Source organism: Mastigoproctus giganteus, chromosome 1 (assembly GCF_048544385.1).
Source record: "Mastigoproctus giganteus isolate SK-2022 chromosome 1, ASM4854438v1, whole genome shotgun sequence".
NCBI classification, from domain to species: domain Eukaryota; kingdom Metazoa; phylum Arthropoda; class Arachnida; order Uropygi; family Thelyphonidae; genus Mastigoproctus; species Mastigoproctus giganteus.
The window spans coordinates 94161775-94181085 of record NC_143575.1 but is presented as its reverse complement, the minus strand read 5'-3'; the positions used below and the strand labels follow the sequence as shown (position 1 = coordinate 94181085).

Here is a 19311-nt window from a genome sequence, read left to right as displayed (position 1 = left end):
AACCATGAACAGTGTATCTGAGCGCAGAACAATGAATAGATTTGATAATAATAATATGAAATCCAACAGAAAGATTTGATAGATTGATATAGATTTAAACATTAAAATCATATGTACAAAAGAGGTATGCATTAAGTTACCAGTAAAATAATTAATTAGAGAATAGAAAAATAATCAAAAAATTATAATAATAAGCTACAATAATTAGATAAGAGCTAGGACTTTGCAGTTTAAGAGAAGAGGCAAACTTGTCGATGGAGCTCGGTGGTTGGGAGTTATCAAAGAAGACGATAAGAGAGAGAGAGAGAGAGAGAGAGAGAGTCATTGCTGATTCTGTTTAGTGGACTGAACTTCATAAAGTCCGTGGTGGCAGAGTCGAGGCGAAATAATGAAAGGTTCCTGACTTGTCTGCAAGGAGCACTGAAGTTGATTTTACTAAGGATAGCAGATGCTTCTTAAGTTCCAGTGATTGCTTTGGCTAGAATGATATCAGTAATAACTCTTCTAGTGCACAGAGGCCTCAGATGAAAATAATCGCACGTCGATTCATAGTACACTGAGTAATAAAATTGAGGATTACGGAACGTAAGGTAAAGGACAATTTTTTTTGGACTGCTTAAATTTTTTTAGTTAAAGTCTGTGTGAGGATTCCAGATGGGTGAACTGAATTCAAGGATTGGCAGAACAATAGTTTTAATAAGGATAACAGCATATTTCTAGTTTTTGAACTTGTAGGTGTTCAGTTTGATGAATCCCAGTGTTTTTAATGCTTTACTGGTGATTTTAAGAACATAGGCATCGAATTTAGGACTGCTGGAGAAAATAATCCCCAAGTCGTTAACTTGGTCACACCTTTCGATGATCAGAGAGCTAATAGTGTACTCGGTATTTATTAGTTGAGTTCTGCAGGATGAGAAAGATTACTTTGCATTTCCAGGGGTTAGCAGACGCGCCATTAAGAGATGGCCACAGAGAATTTATTGAGAGCGCATTGGAGCTGTTGAGAATCGGTAACCTCCTTCACTGCTAAGTAGATCTTAAGATCATATGCATAGAGAGCAACTTGAATATTTGAGATGCAGATGAAAGAAGGAAGATCATTTACGAAAACAATGAAAAGTAGAGAACCTAAGGGAACCTTGAGGTACTCCGCTTAGCGGTATAAAGCGGTCTGAGTTCACTTGATTGATGATAACGCTCAAGAAACAATGCGTATTATAGCATAGCTATGAGCGCAAAGAGTCACTGATACCATATGGCTTAAATTTTTCCAGACATTGTTCGTGCGAGACTATCAAATGCCTTAGATATTTTTGTGTAGACTGCATCAGCTTGAAGGTGGTTATCAAAAACTTCAGAGGTGTATTGCCACAAAGGAAGCAAATTTGTGACTACATACTCTCCACTGCAGAAACATATGATAGGATACAAGTTCCAAAATCTGGCGCATTGCAGTCTGCGAGTCATGTACAGCGTTTCAGCACTCTTGTAAGGGAATATCTTAAGGTCGTCTGCATACGAAATGAAGTTCTTAAACAGAAACATTGAAGGATTCGCGGGATGCCGCAAAAGAGATGTGGATAGAACTCTTCTGTAGCATACTTCTGTTTATGATGTATTTGAAACTATAGTTAATATGCATCTAGGATTCTACAGAATGTCGTTAGAAGTTGATCTGTTCTTTATAACGTAATGGAGGTAGCCGTTTCAGTGGCCAAAGCAATGCTCATTTGTGTATCTCAGGATGGCTCTCTTAAGACTTTTAGCATATTGCATCCTATGGAGATTGGTCTATATTCCTTAATGGATTTTGTCCATCGACTTTTCGTATAGGCTTTGCGATATACAGCTACCACATTGAAGATATAATTGCAGATGCGAGAATCCTGTTGAAGGTAAGCAGGAGAGGCTCTATTATGAATAGACTGCAAATTTTTAGCATGAAAAAAGGAAGTCCATCGGGTTCGCAGTGCGTTTTCTTGTCAGATTTGTTGTTTTGTTGTTGAGCAGACAAGATCCTGTTCGGCCAGGCTCACAGAAGGAGGAATTTTATTATTTCTCGGGATAAATTTACTGTTATATTAGGAATAATTGACGGCCAACCAAGAAGATTCCAGTCCAGAGAGCAGTCTAAATCTGACTTGTAAACAATACTCTTTGGGCTGGCAACCTTACCAGAAGTGTGTGGATGAGATTTATATGTCTTAGCGCGCATGAATGTTTTATTATTTTTTTTTTATTGGCTAGTGTTATCAAGGGTTGACCACTTTAAGATTCTAAAGGTCCGTTGCTTGGCTATGAAAAACGGTTAAAGGTGTTTGGGAACCAAGATTTGCTCCACTGAGCGGTTTTAACTTTTTTTCAAAGCCTCCGCCAATACAGTTACTCTCAAATACATTTTAATGTTCCCTCAACAGAGCCTTGGGCGATCACCCTCCAAGACCACTGATTTTATCATTCCTATGATTATCTTTAAATGCACATGCTTTAAAAAAAAGGTAATACAGATAAAAGACAAATTCCACAGGACAGCCTGGCCCATGTTGCCTACAAGTCAGCGCCTCACTGAAAAATTGTATAGGTCAATTTCTGACTACGTGCACCCTTCCATGGTGACAATCCAGAATATTAATGGTAAGGTAGTGCGTGTGATGCCACATTGCAACTTGATTAACACACATTTCTGTCGTTAAGCGTTTTTAGCAATATTTTTTGGTGGTTGTGATATCTCTGGGCTTTAACTGATATTCTACATATTGTATTGTAGTTCTTTTAAATCCCTGCGGTTATTAAAACTGCTCAATTAAAAGGAACTTTTCTTGAAAAAAAAAAATAGTACTTGAAGATAGGTCACTAGGGGTAACCTTTTCCAACCTTTTGATATGAACACCACTTTCCGAGTTCAGGGAATTGTGGAAAGACACCAAGTTGTAACCATGCCAACTTCGTTAACTTTACTTCTTAGGTAATTTTGAACTAAAAAGGGGGATGACTTTCCCACCACTCCATCTGTGCTGGAATGAATCATTAAAAAAAAAAAAAAAAAGGTATTGATGGTTATGAAGGAGTAATTTTAAAGCTTAGCCCGAGACAACGTAGCATCTTCGCTAGCTGGTGATGCGTCAGATCCACACACAAGCTCTATTCTAAATAGAGTATTCTGATTCCTTGAGACTCCTTTTTGACCACAACTGCTCCCTTTTCACCCAGGTTACCAACCCTGCCACACGGAGGCAGATACAGTGCTACCAAGCAAAGATTACTATGCGATAGTAATGAAACTAATAAAATTTGCTTTTAATTAAGGAGTTTTAATAACCGCAGAGATATAAGTTAATTAGCATATAATCTGAAGAATATTGCAGATAAAGCACATAACACTTGGCTCGAGGCCCTTTCATCAAGTGGATAATATTATTTCCAAGATAACTCTGCACAATGCTTTCGTGCAAAAACAGGTACAGGTTTTGTACATTTGCATAATCAGCACCCTATTTTATGGTCTGTTCTTGGTCCAACATCACGACAATGAGACTTTAACAGTCCTAATACCAATTCCATTGGAAGTCATTCTACTTTTTTTGTTGTTGTTCTACTCCCGTACTTAATTGCCTTTCTCATTTCAGTTTTTTGTAATGTTATTTGTAAATTTACAAATTTTATTTGTAGATTTTATTGTAACGTTCATTAAATTAGTTTATTTTTTTTTTTTTAGTTCTAAAAGCTTCTTATAAAAACAAAGAAAAGCGTGACCAATTGAAATAAAAATAGCTTTGCCAATTTTAGACCTACTGTTGAATTACTTATACTATTTAGTAATTTGAAAATATATGTTCAAGTTTTGACATCAAAAATTACATTAGACTTTTGTCCATGTTTAGATAACCTTTTTCAGTTTTTTGTCCACTATTTTGGACTAATTAGATATTAATACACGCAGCTGTATCATTTAATCCCATTTTGTTCCCTTCTAATCGTTGGTATATAACTGTTTATACCGTGAATTAAGTATAATCGGCTGATATGTTTCAATAGATAACGAAATAGGTCTAAACTTATCGCTTCTACAGGTTAGTTTATTTTTGAATTATATATCACAAATGCTTGCAATACTACAAAATTCAAGAGCAGGAAACTTGTATAGTTATAAAAATACATGAGAACACTGCAGACGAATTTGAAGGGGAATATATATTCAGAATACTAACATCTTTTGACTGTTGTGGGAAAAAAGTTTTAAACATGTCTTTAGAATCAATCTACATAATTAACGTAGTTTATTAAGCTCGTAGTCCAATCAAGTCGATGTGGTTTCTTCCGGTGCGGTACTTGTCGGTTCCGGTGTGGTACTTGTCACATCCGTAGTGGGGGAAATACACGTATCGTTCACACAAATAAGATTTACATCACATCTGTAAACGAATCCATGTGGGCGGCCATGGTGACCAGGTGGAGGTCCACGGGGTCTACCAGGTGGTGGTCCATAAGGTGGTCCAGGTGGTGGTGGTGGTCCGTTAGGTGGTCCTGGAGGGGGTGGAGGAGGTCCGTTAGGTGGTCCTGGAGGGGGTGGAGGAGGTCCGTTAGGTGGTCCTGGAGGGGGTGGAGGTCCACGTGGTTTTCTACAATTGCACCTTTCACCTTCGCCTAAAAATAAACCATACCTTAAACCGTTAACGGCTAGCAAAAGAAATCATAACATCCATTTCGATAAGTAAACAGATTTTTGTATCAAGATTATAACAGACTGTTGCATTAGTTAATATTAGTAATTAATCTTTTCACAATGAATTAGTATAAATTCTAGGGTAACCAAAACTTACACCTCAGCATCTGAAATATACGGGCTGAGAAATAAACACTAAACGAGGATATCAGAAAATTTTAAGTTCTTAGCTGCTGATCCAAAGGAGGTTTTCAAAGGGTGAAATTGGCAGATGGCGTTAGAAATCATAGTATTGAGGAGAGTAGGAGAAAATAGAAGTATGATAAAAGATATAAGAAAAATTAAACTGAACATTTACTGGGGTGAAGAGGAGGGTTTTCAGAGACCACGAAGAATGCTTATTGAAATGCGTATTATTTGATAGAGGATGATGGCATCGTGGGCTGAAGCAGAAGCTAAAGAATGAGATATGATTGAGTTCCGACAATCGTGGGCTAGGCCACGATTGTCGGAAAGGAATTTCTAAAGGTACTTTCAATTGGAGCTAATTTCAGGCGTCGGGGGAGTAATCCCTATGGTTAGTTATTCAAGGTTTTAGATTCGTGAATACACCTGTACAGACGTAATTACCCAGTGGAGTAATATGGTCCATGAATCATTATTTTAGGGGCAAGTAGCCTGCAATGTAACTTCCATATTAGAATTGGGGAACTGTTTGAGATTAAAAATTTTCCTCCTCCTGATAGCTGGCAGTCCTTACAGGTATCATAGTGGTTATAATCACCCACCTCTCCAACACATGTGGAAAAAAAAATGTCTGGATTCGAATCCAGTCAATGATGCGAAGAGCTTTAATGGTATTTTTTTTTGCATTGTAACTTAGTCGTTCTCAGCGAGGATAGTGCGTTTTTTTTTCCTGCCCAAATTCCGGAGTTTTTTTCGTTCAGCAAAACCGGACAGAGAACACGTGCAATTCACAGACATAAAATACATGGATGAATGAATCTGTTCTGTCGTACAATCCGAATAAGAAATATTTAATTTAAAATATGAGAACATGTTATTTTTCTCCATTTCAACACCAAAGTTTTAGTTGCTAAGTGTAACGACCGCTTTAATAGACACTTTCAGAGATTTCACCTGATACTCAGATTACCTTATTAAAAACTAATATTCCAAAGATTTCTGATGATATGGGCTTAACTCCTTTCATGCAGCGGAAAAGTTTTATTTTTTGTTTCTGCCTTTGAGGGGTCAAAAATTGTGGCCTCTTGTAATTGCAAGAGGCAAAACGTTTGCTGGTACCCACGATTTGGGTCTCCTGTAGTACTGGATTGCAAGACTCCTTCTGAGTTCTGTGTTTCTCCCTGTGGGGTGGATTTATTTTTGATTGATTTAATATCTATCTTGACTTAATTTTTATTTCACTTCATTCTACTGATTTTGAATAATTTATTTTTTTAATATTCTAATTGTATTAATATATTTTAATTTACATTATCGCACTTTTTTGTTCCACCAATTAACTCTTGTGCAGGAACGGAATCTTTTGCTGATACCATTGATGAAACCCCAAGTCAAACAGATTTAGAAACAGTAAAAACTGTCAGAAGGACTGAGAATGCTGTGTCTGAGTGTGTGTGTTAATATAAACACACAAGGACACCAACAAGTGGTCAGTCGCTTCCTTATACCAGTCTCTAGGAGCGTTTAGCTGGGACCGGTTCTGCTAACTAGTGCTTATATGCACCAAGTTCGCATCCGTTGGATGGTAGGCAATGCCAATGGATGCACTATCCCGCAGGTTGTCGAATAGGGGAAAAAATAAAAATAGTGGTGAAATATACAAGGCTCTAACCGAGCTAAGGATAGACATGTTTTGTGTCAAAAATAAGACGACCCACAGATGTAGATGAGCGTGTCAGCTATCTTCAAATGAAATAATCAGTATCAAACCTACTTTAGTAACGTCAAGAAAACAGCATTAATTTATGGCCATTTTGGCACTTTATTCTTATATTCGGAAAAATCATCATTTCAGAATGTATCTTTAAGTTTTGAGCAGTTAACTATTATAACCACTGTGCTGATAGCGAGGGCACATGTTATTTAAAATTCATATTAACTTTGACGTATTCAAACCGAGCCACGGGGTAGCAAAAAAGAAATGGGACTCGCATTATCCATCAATATCATAAAGATATTACTATTTATTGTTCGCCACAAAATAATATTCCTCATTAAAAGCTTCAGCAAAAAACGTTTTATCCCAATGGCTTAAAGACAGCAAATAAATATGAAAATCAATTTAATAATTCCAATATGAATTATGTTATCAAGAGAATTTCATTAACACAATCCAAAAGAAGAGAAGGTCTTTAAGGTTCAATTTTCCTCTTAACTGCTTGAAAGACCCAATGGACAAAACGCACTTTGAATCGCACCCTAAATTTTTGTTAAATAGTTGCCGAGTGGTCAGGGAGTGCAGTAGCACCCGCTCTTTGAGTAGACCGGGGTTCAAGCCCCTGAATGCTATACATGATCGATCTGCCAACCCGCACTGCACTAGCGTAGCAGATTATGGTCCATTTCCCTCAACATGAATTGTTGAGGAGACTTCCATCCTGCAGTGGGTTGATAATGGCTGCAGTTTACCTTTATATACATATATACTTATAACAAAAGGCAGGGATCTCCAAACACATCTGTACACCTCTACTCCAAGATAACGTTGCACAGATTTTAATATCTGAAAAGTAAAGAGAAACCCACCTAAATATTTCTTTTCATAATTAGTAACACAACTAAAACTTCCTTCCTGTATAGAAGTTTTGCTTTTTTTTTCCCCTCAAGCATCTATTATTCCCAATACAAACAGTACTGGAAGTTTATCAGCTGCTCGTGCATTTATTACTTTAAAACTAGAAACCAAGTGAACCGGGATAATTTCGTTACAAAACATGCCCTTATCCTGTTTTAATGAAACATTAACTTTCGGAAATGGGGAAAAATAATTACCTGATATTATCAAGCACAGATCACAGAAATGGCGGCGACGCCCACTCGTATTTGCTGGATATAAGGTTCCGCCAGCATCCATGCAGGTTTCATTACTGATGGTGCAGTTTTCTCTATCTTCTGGATGTGGCCAGTGATGACTGTTCACCACACATAACGACAGCACCGCAAACAAAAGGGCGATGAAAATCTGTGGAAGAATAAAAAGGAATGATAAACATGTCGTTTATAACAAGGCAAATTTAAGAGCAACTGTTTTGTTATTATAAATAACATTTTCAATATGACACTTATACCATCTTTATATGATCACTGGAAGATTTACCGATGGTAGGCAAACTCCAAGCTTTTAAAGCACGATATACGGAGGACAAAGTCCTAAATTACTCAGGGCCTAAAGGGACTTAGAGACAAATTATATTGTGGCATCCTAGCAGTGTTAAACCATCTGCTAATTGAGTGGCAATATAAGACATAATTCAAACATGCAAATATCTTATTTGAAATTAGAAAAAAACAAATTAATGTAAGGTCTTCAGTGGTGCTACAGCTACTACTCGTTTACTCCTGTCGCTAACCAAATGGTTATTCTAACACGGGGATGAATTAAAACAAAATGAGATCACCATACAAACACATTCTCCACATCCTGGATTCAGAATGTATGCCATGTCATCACAGAAACGTTATATCATATATAATGCGAAAGGGGAGAAATTTCTACAACTAACATGTGTTAGTCAATATACTGGTAACTAAGTTATATATCCTTATGATAAGAACATCGATACAACAGACCTCAAAGGAGGTTTTGGGTTAGTGTAAATCATGATATTCTAAATGAATTATATGAAAAATCCACTTACTAAGACTTTCATCGCAATGCTGAAACTCTTTCTCACACCAGTGATATGGAGCTAACTGAACTCGGGAATGATTTATCGTATTTTATAGGAAACACCAGATAAGCATGACGACATCCTCGGCATTCTCTTCAATGACGTTAAGCAAACAGTTTTTGGCATGAATGGCTGAATGATAAGTATTTCGACAACAGTCCCGTTTTGCTAGACTTTATCGGCATATATGATGACTTTCCATAGTGGCGAATGATACAGCGAAATTATTGCCATATCACCCAGCTATTCAGAGCTGACATTTTGCAGAAACATGTCTCCAGGTGTTTTTTTCCCACGTGCACTGTGCGTATTCGAGAAAAAGTGGCGCTTTGTAAAGAACGGTTCCCGCATGTCAACAGTTAAGTTGGTCATCAGCAGGAGACCAATTCATCAGTGAAAGAAATAAATGAAATGATGTCATAAAGGAGCTATTATGTATGGCGCGATATCTGACGAATAGGTAAATGAAGCGTTCAATTCAGTCAGTTTATAATTATTTTGGCTGTCAATTTATAATTATTTTTTTGGCTTGCTTACAATTTGAATACTTGAAGGATAATCTTGGAACATGTGATGTTATTTTCTCATTTTGATTATCGAATAGTCGACGAAGATTCGAACCGATTTTACATTTAAAAAAAAAAAACATCTTAATAAGCTGTTGTTCGGTATTTGGCATCAGCCGTCAGAATATGGGCTATTCGGTGGTTAATTTGCAAATTTAAGGGATAGAAACTGCGTTTTCGGGAGTAAAAAACCATGAAACCCTCGACTAACACCCGACTAATTTATCCATGATGTAAAGGTAGAAAAAAAAGTACATACAATTCTTCCGCCTCTTCGAACTAAGAAGAGCAGCGATCGTATTACTATTAGTCAGGAGAACAAAATAAAGAAGCGCAAGAGGTACTGACCCGGACGATCATCAAAAAACTCCGTCGTATAATCCGCTTGAACGAAATGTTAGAGGTTTTAAATATTCAATTAATAACGAAGGTGGCTAAAAAGCTGCTGATGAATTGGATTATAAAGGTGACAAGAGCTACTGGAAATATTGACTAAAAAGAAAATACATATTGCCTGTAATTCACAAACTCCGAGAGAATCTTTGTGACAGCTTGTTATAAATGTTTAGGATATGGATGAGTCAAATTACTCGCTTGCTCTCGCGCGCGCGCGAGAGCGTGTGTGTGTGTGTGTGTGTGTGTAAGCTCCAAAGCAACTAAGGGGTAAGCATATTAACTTGTAATTGTATTCTATACTATTAGAAGTGGAATATAATAAAAGAAAAAGCTTATGAATCAGACAAATTTCCACATCACTGTCCATCCTCTCCAATAATTTGTCTAATCTTCCTTGAATTTTTTCAAACTATCCAATTCCAACAGCAGATGGAAGCTTGTTTCAACACAACCACCTGAAGATAAATTTCTGCCCATCTATATTGCAACATCATTTACTTTGAATTTATACCCCCCCCCCCTCATGTATATAAACTGAGATAGAGGAAGGATTCAATCAGAATTAAGCTTACTCAATCCATTCAAAGCCTACAAACCTCAATCAGATTAATGCGCAGGAGATCTGATTGAGGTGTTCAAGGTTGTACTCGCAGATGCAGCAATTTCAGAACTCAATCCTTTTTTTTTTTGATAAGATCACCATTTTGTTCCCCTCACCAATCTCGTTGCCCTTCTCTGTAAACCCGTTCCAGCAGTTCTACATCTTTCGTAAAATGAGGCCTCCAGACATGTATACGGTGTACTACGCTGAGTGTAGTACCACTCAGCGTAGTGGGAAACAGTATCACAGAGCTGATACGTTGATCTGATATTACTACTACCTACATGAAATACTTCGCATTTGTCAAAGTTCAACTGCCATTTATTTGGCCATCTGCCTAATTTTCCTACATTTGTTTGTGGTAACACACCCTGATTACTGTCATTAACTATCCTGCCAACTTTTATATCGATTGCAAATTTAGAAATTGAACCGTTATACCTTCATTAATTAGAAGTGGAATACGATGTAAGAAAGTAAGCTTATGAATCATCAGAACAAAAAAAAAATCCCACATCACTGTCCATTCCCTCCAATAATTGGTCAATCACATCCACCTGTCCATCCACTCCAATAATATAAAGCAACAGGCCCAACACTAACTCGAGGGCGACTGAACTAATAACATCAGTTCACCATTCATAACCACACTCCTCCCTTTTTCCATAGCGGTAACTTGCCCTTAATGCCATACTGCTCCAATTTTTACAGCAGCATAATGCGCAACAGTATTAAATGCCTTCCTGAAATCCAAGTATATGATCCCAAAATTAATATTGTTGCATCAGTGTCCAGTCAGATTGGTCAGGCAAGACCTGTTACAAACAAATATTGTCCTTAACTTCATGCTGTGACTGCAGTATAATTGCATTCCTATCTGGATGGTCCTGTATTACTTCTTTAACCATTGATTCCATTTATTTTCCCTGGAACAGAAGTTAAGCTAACACGTCTGCAATTACTCACGTTACCATTTAATCTCCTTTTGTGAACAGAGGATATATTCATACATCTCCAGTACATAGGGATCTCCCATGAATCCAAAGTAAAATGCAGCCATTATCAACCCACTGCAGGATGGAAGCCTCCTCAACAATTCATACTGAGGGAAACGGACCAAAATCTGCCACGCTGGTCCAGTGCGGGGTGGCAGATCAACGTATTCAGCAGTCAGGGGCTTGAACCCCGGTCTACTCAAAGAGCGTGTGCTACTCCATTCCCGCTCTTGACCACTCGGCTACGGAGGCATTAAAGATGCTCTCATAATTATAGCTAAGCGTTTGCTTACCTCCTTTATTGCCTCCCTTAATATAACCGGATAGATCTCATTACTCCAGGCACCTTCTTTATGTTTAGCTTCAACAAGGTCTCCTCCACTTTTCTCTCCGGTGTCACAAAATCATTTAGCTGTCTGTTTAAGAGTTTGATAAACTTCTAGCATCCCGTTCCCTAAAGAATTCCTCATGTGTTAATGTAGATGCAAAATACCTATTCTGTTTGTCAGCAACATTACCAGAATCATCAACAGTTAAACAATCGACATCAAGCGGGACAATGTGATTCAACTCCTCCTTTCTGCTGTTGTACGAGTAAGGAAGTATTTGCTGCTTTTCTTTGCATTCCTTGCCAGAGACTTCTAGTAATCTGTCTCAGCTTGCCTAAGACAGATTACTAGAAGTAATCTCTTATTAGCTTGCCTAACTTCCCCCTTTATGTCTTGATTACAGACTACTTTATATACACCATAGGCTTGTGTTTATCTGTATAATTTATAAACATCCCATGTATTTTTCTTTTCTGCCACAAGTCTCATCAGTTCATCTGATGAGACTTGTGGCAGAAAATTTAGGTCTAAGCTCTGAACCGCATTTCTTAGTAGGTATGAAAAGCCTATTAGTTTCTGAAAGTTTCCCATTACTTCCCTGAATGGGAAACTTTCTGCACAGAATTTAAAAACTGAGACCATCGTAGTTACCCTTATAAAAGCAAAAGCGTGTCCCTTTACCCTTAACAGTAAATTTCTTTATGTAAATATCATCGGTACACCACGATCACTGCCTCCAGCTGGGTCTTCTACCTGCAGATTCTTAATGCACGAAGAACAGCTGCTAATAATCAAATCAAGAATGTTGCGCTCTCTCTCTCTCTCTCTCAACAATAATCTTGTTAATGTACATTTGACAAACCTACAAGTTCCAGTCAATATCAGGTTGTTGTTGGTATTTGGCTTAACGACACAAGGGCTACTGAGGCCAAATTGTGCCTGCTCATAGTTTATTCAGTCAAAATATACCGCTGTAGATGTTAAATTAAGTACTCCTGTATAGGCCAATACATTTTAAATAGATTACAAGTTCTATGTTTGCATAATTTCCTAGGAGATGAGTAAAATCATGCGAGAAGTTGAGCCTACAGACCGATTGAAAAGTGTTCGACCGTATAGTTGGAGAGTTTATGCCTAACCGTAAGTTGACTGTCACAGGATGAACACCGGGGTGAGTCTTCTCCCAGTAGCAGGAACAGATGGGTATGATGAGTGTGTGTCCAATTCTGAGTCTTGCCCGTACCATTTCCTCTCGTCTGTTTCGTCGACAGTCTGAGAGCAACAGCTTTGGTTCTTCTTTTATCTAGAAAAGTTTGCTGTTAATATTCCTTTTCCAGATCTGTGTCCAGTTGTTGCAACTTGCTTTGCGAATAACAGGCTTATAATCAGTGTAAGGAATCTGAGGATTTCGTGAGACAGCGAGTTGAGGATGTTTAGCTGCGGGGCCCTCACTTTCTTTTCACGGAAGGCCAGAATGACTAGGGATCCAGAAAAAAAAACTGATTGAACTCGCTGCAGGAAAATAGCTGAGAATAAATGTATTTCAATGTAGGATAAAATTCCCTTAGTGCTGATTCTGCTATAAGCAGAATCAGCACTAAGGGTATCAGTATAAATTATGGCAGGTGAGAATTCATGGCGTATAATTCAGTTGTGAAGACGCTGCAGGCTAGTGAGGCTGTAACTGTAAGAGAAAAAAAAAATTGCAGCAACAGCACGTACTGGCTGTTTTGGATCGGTTAGTACAGATTTTACGGGCATCGGAATTCAGAATAGTATGAGCGAAGTGCAACTGCATGATACTCAAGGGAGGTATAGTATTCTTCTCCCACTCCAAAAAAATCTGTATCATGAGAGGCAGAAACGTATGTCCAAGATGGAACATTTGTCCTGAAAAATATCGCTTAAATTTATATTCCTACTCTCAGGATTAAAGCTCTTTAATCCTGAGTGAAGCAGGTCTATTTTTCATTTGGCTTTCTCTCATAGAACAAATCCCACAGATTATTATAAAGATACTCCCAACTGGATCTTAGCAGCGTAGTGGAGCAATAATGATTTCCTACGAATATGTAATGGAGCATCATGCCCTTCGATATAAAGATTTTGGATTGCAGAAGTCCTGAAAATGCAACCAATGCAGTCCTGAGAGCACTGTGCTCGATAACATTTAAACGTTGTAAATTATTGCTCCTGGCAGAGTCAGACTGGACAACAATAACCTAGCCATGAACGGATTAAAGTTCTATAAAGTTGAGTAGAATATATCGATGAGCGCCCCATTACATAGCCGAGACCAATCGCAGTATATTCAGATGCTTTAGACATGTATTTCTTAAAAGAGAGATGTGAGCTTGGAAATTCAGCTTGCTGTATAATTATCAGTCCAAGAAAGTTAAAAAGGTACTAACAAGCAGAATTGGAATATTGTTTGTTTGTAGTTCGGGATCGGCATGGAAGATTCGTTTCATTCAAAAGTGAAAGAGTGTTCATTTTTTTCTTGATAGTCGGTAGCCATTGCGTAAAGTCGGGAATTCTATTTTGGTAATGGCAAGTTGCCGTTCAATGGTATTCATACTTTGAGACTCACAGGAAATGGTAAGGTCATATGCGTACATATAAGTTAAGTTTTTGGGATATCTCGTGTCATGCTGCTAACTCGGATTGAAAATAGTGTTGGAATAAGTATTGATCGCTGCGGGACTCCTTCCTGAATGTGAGATGCAGAGAGCATGTTTTTATATCGGACCTGAAAAGAACGCAATTGCAGAAATTTCGAATTTCTGCAACAACGCCATGGCTGTTGTTGTTGAGTTTAACGACACATAGGCTACTTGGGTCATATTGTGTCTTTCTAATGGTGAATATGAAATAACTATATTTTATGATATATTCCTATCCGGTTTAGGAAAGTAAATAGTTCTTTTTTATTAGGATCATCTCCCAGAATCTGCATTAAATTTATTGATGTCTCCATATTAGTAATTGATTTAAAAGTGTCTAAGCGGATGTTTTGAAAGTGGGGACAGTCAAATGGCGAATGGTCAGTTGTACTTGACATGTACATTGGGGAGCGCTGTCATTAGTTAATAGATACAGCTGAGTGAGATGAGTATGCCCAATCCTGAGCCTTCCTAAAATTGTTTCTTCTCGTCTGCTTTTTCGGAAACTGGAGAGCCACATCTTTGGATCTGGTATAGTATAGTTTGGATCTGGTATAATATTATTTGGTATAGTTTGTTTCCTGGATAACCTCTCCAGATCAGTGACCAGCTATTGTAACATGCTTTACGGATGACATGTTTGAAATCGGAATACGGGACTTAACAATTCTGTAAAATAGAGGTATCTGGTTGTTTGGCTGCAAGATCTGTTCTTCATTTCCTGCTATCCCAGAATGACCTGGGCTGGGATCCAGCAGAATGTCACAGTTTGATTCGACTCTTTACACACAAGTAATTTTGGATGGATTTGTTTTATTACAGGGTGAGAGGAGTTGGTATTACTATTTATGGCAGAGACAGCACTGAGCGAGTCAGTGTATATTATGGCAGACGAAATTAGAAGTTGAGTAATGTGATCTAGAGCCAAATTAATAGCATAAAGCTCAGCAGTGAAGATACTGCATTCTACAGGTAATGAAACAGAAGTGGTGAATGATGGAAAGATTGCCGCAGCGCCTACTTAAGTCTCAGTTTTTGATCCGTCTGTATAGATCTTACAGGCCTGTGAATTAGAAGCAGAGTGAGTTTCATGTAACTGTGCGATATTGAAGGGAGACAAGGTTTTCTTTCCCCACTGTTGGAAATATTCATCGTAAATTGCAGGGATATTTGTCCACGGTGGACCAGGCGGTGTTATGTCCTCATATATATTGCCGATTTCAATAGTCCACGTTTGAGTTAGTTCTTTAAGTCTAAGTGCAGCATATTTGTTTTCATTTGGTTTACTGCTGTAAAATGAGTCCCATTCGGTATTGTATAGACATCTCCAATTAGGGTGAGAGGGAAGACTGCGGATTTTTGCGGCATACATCAAGAGCAATGTTTTCCTCCGAAGGTGTAAGGGAGGTTCGTGGGCTTCAATGTAAATGCTCTGGATGGGGGAAGTTCTGAAAGCTCCTAGAGAAACTCGAAGGTTATGTGGGGGGGATGTAAATGTTTTTTTTTTTTTATCTTACCCTCTGTTATTTTTGTATTATATTTATTTTCCCCCTAATTCTCCCCCTTCCACATTAACACCTGACTTGTTAATCTCTCAGAAGATTCTAGATTTCGGGGGCGGTTTCCAGTGGTTATATTCCTCACCGGGACCCTAGGCTCTGTGTTCAAAATGACTGACACAACTCATATGCATTATATACAATTTGTTTATTAAGATTATTTACATGAAATAAGTTGGTGAATAATTAAGTACATATAACAGTTTATAATATTATCTTCACTGTACAAATATAAAATGTTTGGCTAGGTTAAGCTATACTCTTTTACATTGTCCTTCACTACATCACATGGATAATAATACTTCCATAATTTACTTAATACAAATATTCTCTAAGTAAATCACCCCTATATTCTAATAGGTCAGACTTATCTTCCACTCTTCCTTTATACAAGGCTATTCCTCTGTTAGCAATATTTATGATAAATCTCTCTTATTTAGATTTTTATCTTAATACATTCGCATTCATCCTTTAAATCAATATACATCATCTCATTGCCTAAGTTATGCTAACAACTTTACTTCTGACTTGTCATTCTACCACATTTTAGACATCATTTATATAACATTCTCTATATAATCTCCCTTAATTACTCCCCTCCAAAACTGTTATCTTACTTTCCGTTAATCAGGGTATTTTACTACCTCTATGAAACCCCTCCCTTATCATAATTACTCATTTTTATGTACATGTCTCTTATTATATATAAATCTGTTACAATTTGCTCTTTCTGTATTTGTTATCCTCTCTCTAGGGTTTTTTAAAATACATGGGAATACTAATCAGACACTTACTGCTAATAATGGACATGATCCCTCCGCTGGGGCTTTCCGTTCTTTATTGGGGCTACTGTTCTCGTCTGAATAGGGCATCATCTACATCTAGGAATTTTATCATATGGTCCTTGATACTGCTACTCGGTTTCGGTCTGCAACTTTACCTCACGGCTCTCTTTATCTGCACACTGGCCAATGTCACTGCCTTCTGATGACGGACTAGGCTTTATTTCTCCTTAGACTTCACTTATTTGCCCAAGGCTCTATTTCTCCTTTTGGCGCACTTGTCCGCATACTGTTCTACTGTCGCTTCCATCACTAGCCTTATAAAACAACTACTTAACCGTTCATTCCTATTCTTAAAACTTATCTAACCTTTCACAACTGACTACTCCATCTTAAAACTTTGTCAAACTTTCTTAACTCTAACAGAGACCTAAACTTTATCAGAACCTACTCTTCAGGAACCACCTCTTTAGGGACCATCCTCATAACAAACACTGGAACAACTTCTCGGGAACCTTCGCTCTCAGGAAACTTTGGGGAACACACCCTATCAGGAAAACTTTCGGGAACCCCTATTCCTCGCCTCACATCCCCTTTTGTATCTCCACCACCTCTCATTTCTAACCAATCATTCGCTACTTCGCCCCTCTCATCGCCTATCTCATTCCTATTGTCCTTTGTTGCCTGAACTTCCGACATTCAGAATTTTCGCGATCGTTCTAGAAGGATGGCCGGAAGTTCCGGGTCTTCTTGTGACCTCACATGCCCTTAATCCCCCATGAAATTTTTAAGTACTTACTCCATTTTTGAATATCCTCCACTATCGTGTGCTGTCTCTTTCCCCAAATGGGTTTCGTAGCGGTCTATTGTTTGATTAAGGGTGGGGTTCTGCCTTCGCTCAGAATACTTTCACTATGAATTTTTTCCACATCAGTGAATGCATTGTTCCGCGGGTTCGAAACCGTTTCCCACCCGTTGCTATTTCAATCAAAGACTTAAAGATTTTTGACCGAACAAGAGATAATTAAGACTGGGAGTGTCTGAACTACAATTTTCAGTCTATTGTTTTCTAAAAACCCGGTATTTTTTGCTGAAGGCTGACTGTTTAAAAATACAAATAATTTCCAATACTTAACAAAGCCACTATTAATAATATTTGTAAGGATGGGTCCTTACAAGGGCACTGTGCTGGATGGTAATTAATCGTTCTAAAGTACTTTTCCTCGCAGAGTCATACACCGGAGAACCGTAGTCCAAACGGCACCTGTTGAGAGCTCTATAAATATGAATAAGCGTATACCGATCAGCGCCCCATGACATGTATTACACACACCGAAGGATATTCAATTTCTTAAAGCAGATGGTTCGAATATAAGCCACATGTGCTTGAAAGTTCAGTTTTCTATCTAGTATCAGGCCAGTAAAACGGACGGTGTTAACAAGAGTAACCAACACATTTATCTTTAACTGAGAATCAGGATGAAATTAAAGGAGTTGGCAGAAATGAGTGGTAGTGGATTTCTGTTCAGCAAGATTGTATTCATTGAGTAAAGTAACCGATTCTATTCTGTTTAGAGTAATTTGTAACAGTCTTTCGATAGCATTCATATTTTGTGATTGGCACGATATGGTGAAGTCATTTGCATACATATACTTCAATAGTTTTTGGAAGATCTTCCAATATATTGTTGACCCTAACTGCAAATAGGGTTGGACACAGTATGGAATCCTGTGGGACACCGTCTTCTTGAATATGAGATGTTGATAGGAAATTTTGATATCTGACTTGAAAGGTACGTAACTTTAAAATGTTACGAATAATTTGAGGTATATAGCCTCTCAACCCTAACTGATGCATATCTTTAATAATACCATGACGCCATGTGGTGTTGAATGCTTTCTGAATATCCAGGTTGACCATAACTAAATGTTGTCTCCTGATGAAGGCGTTACGTATGTTGGATTCAATTTTGACAAGTAAATCTAGGGTGGACCTGTTTTTGCGGAAGCCATATTGGTGATCAGAAAGCAGATTTTGGGAATCTATAATTCAGGTGAGCCTCATATGCACCATCCTTTCGAAGATCTTGCCCAAACAGCTTGTCAATGATATTGGTCTGTAATTTTGAACTAAAGATGTATCTTTTCCCGGTTTTGGTATTGCACAAATATAGGAATGACGCCATGAGAGATGTGTTTACTGAGAAGATCCTGTTACAAAAGAGCAATAGTTGGTACAGATCAGCTTCACACAGATGTTTAAGCATTCTGTAGTGAATGCAGTCTGGTCCTGCTGCACTGTTCGGAGATTTATTCAATGATTCTTTGAGTTCAGCTATAGTAAAGGGCTGGTTATATGGAAGTGGGAGATTAGTTGAAAAATTCAATTTTTTACGTTCTTCATTAGTTTTAATTCTCTGAAAAGCAGTCACATAAGTGGTAGAGGCGGAAGTATTATATAGAAAGATTCTGATAAAGCATTTGCGATGTCAGTAGGAGAGGATAGGTCCTGCCCATTCCACGGTAGAAATTTTCCATTCGGAGCTTCTATTTTTTTTCCAGATAATCCGAGTGTCAGCGTTTTTGTTAATAGTTGAGGCGAATTTAATCCAGGAGTCACGTTTTGCTTTTTTCCTAATTTGTCTTGCTTTGGCTCTCAGTTTTTTGAAAACTATAAGGTTGGCGTTAGTGGGGAATTCGCGAAATTGGTTCCAAGCACGGTTTTTTCCTACTTTCGCTATGGTGCAATCTTGATTCCACCACTGTTTTTGGTGTACCCGCTTGCTCTGGTTATATTTTGGAATGGAAATTTCGGCTGCCGATAATATATTCGGTTACGT

At 37.9% G+C, this 19311-nt stretch overlaps 1 protein-coding gene across 1 annotated transcript; it reads right to left on the bottom strand.

Moving 5' to 3' along the window:
* Positions 1-4055: 4055 nt before the first annotated feature.
* On the bottom strand, positions 4056-8693 carry LOC150091000 (uncharacterized). The gene is made up of 3 exons (XM_090381049.1): positions 8548-8693; positions 7682-7871; positions 4056-4644 (listed from the first exon to the last, which is right to left on the bottom strand). The coding sequence occupies exons 1-3, from the start codon at positions 8557-8559 to the stop codon at positions 4298-4300; spliced, it is 549 nt and encodes a 182-aa protein (XP_090237175.1). The 5' UTR covers positions 8560-8693; the 3' UTR covers positions 4056-4297.
* Positions 8694-19311: the final 10618 nt, after the last annotated feature.

Coding starts and splice junctions, on each gene's coding strand:
- LOC150091000 (XM_090381049.1), bottom strand. Junction 4,645..7,681: donor TCTGTGCTTGATAATATCAG/GTAATTATTTTT, acceptor GTTTATTTTTAG/GCGAAGGTGAAAGGTGCAAT.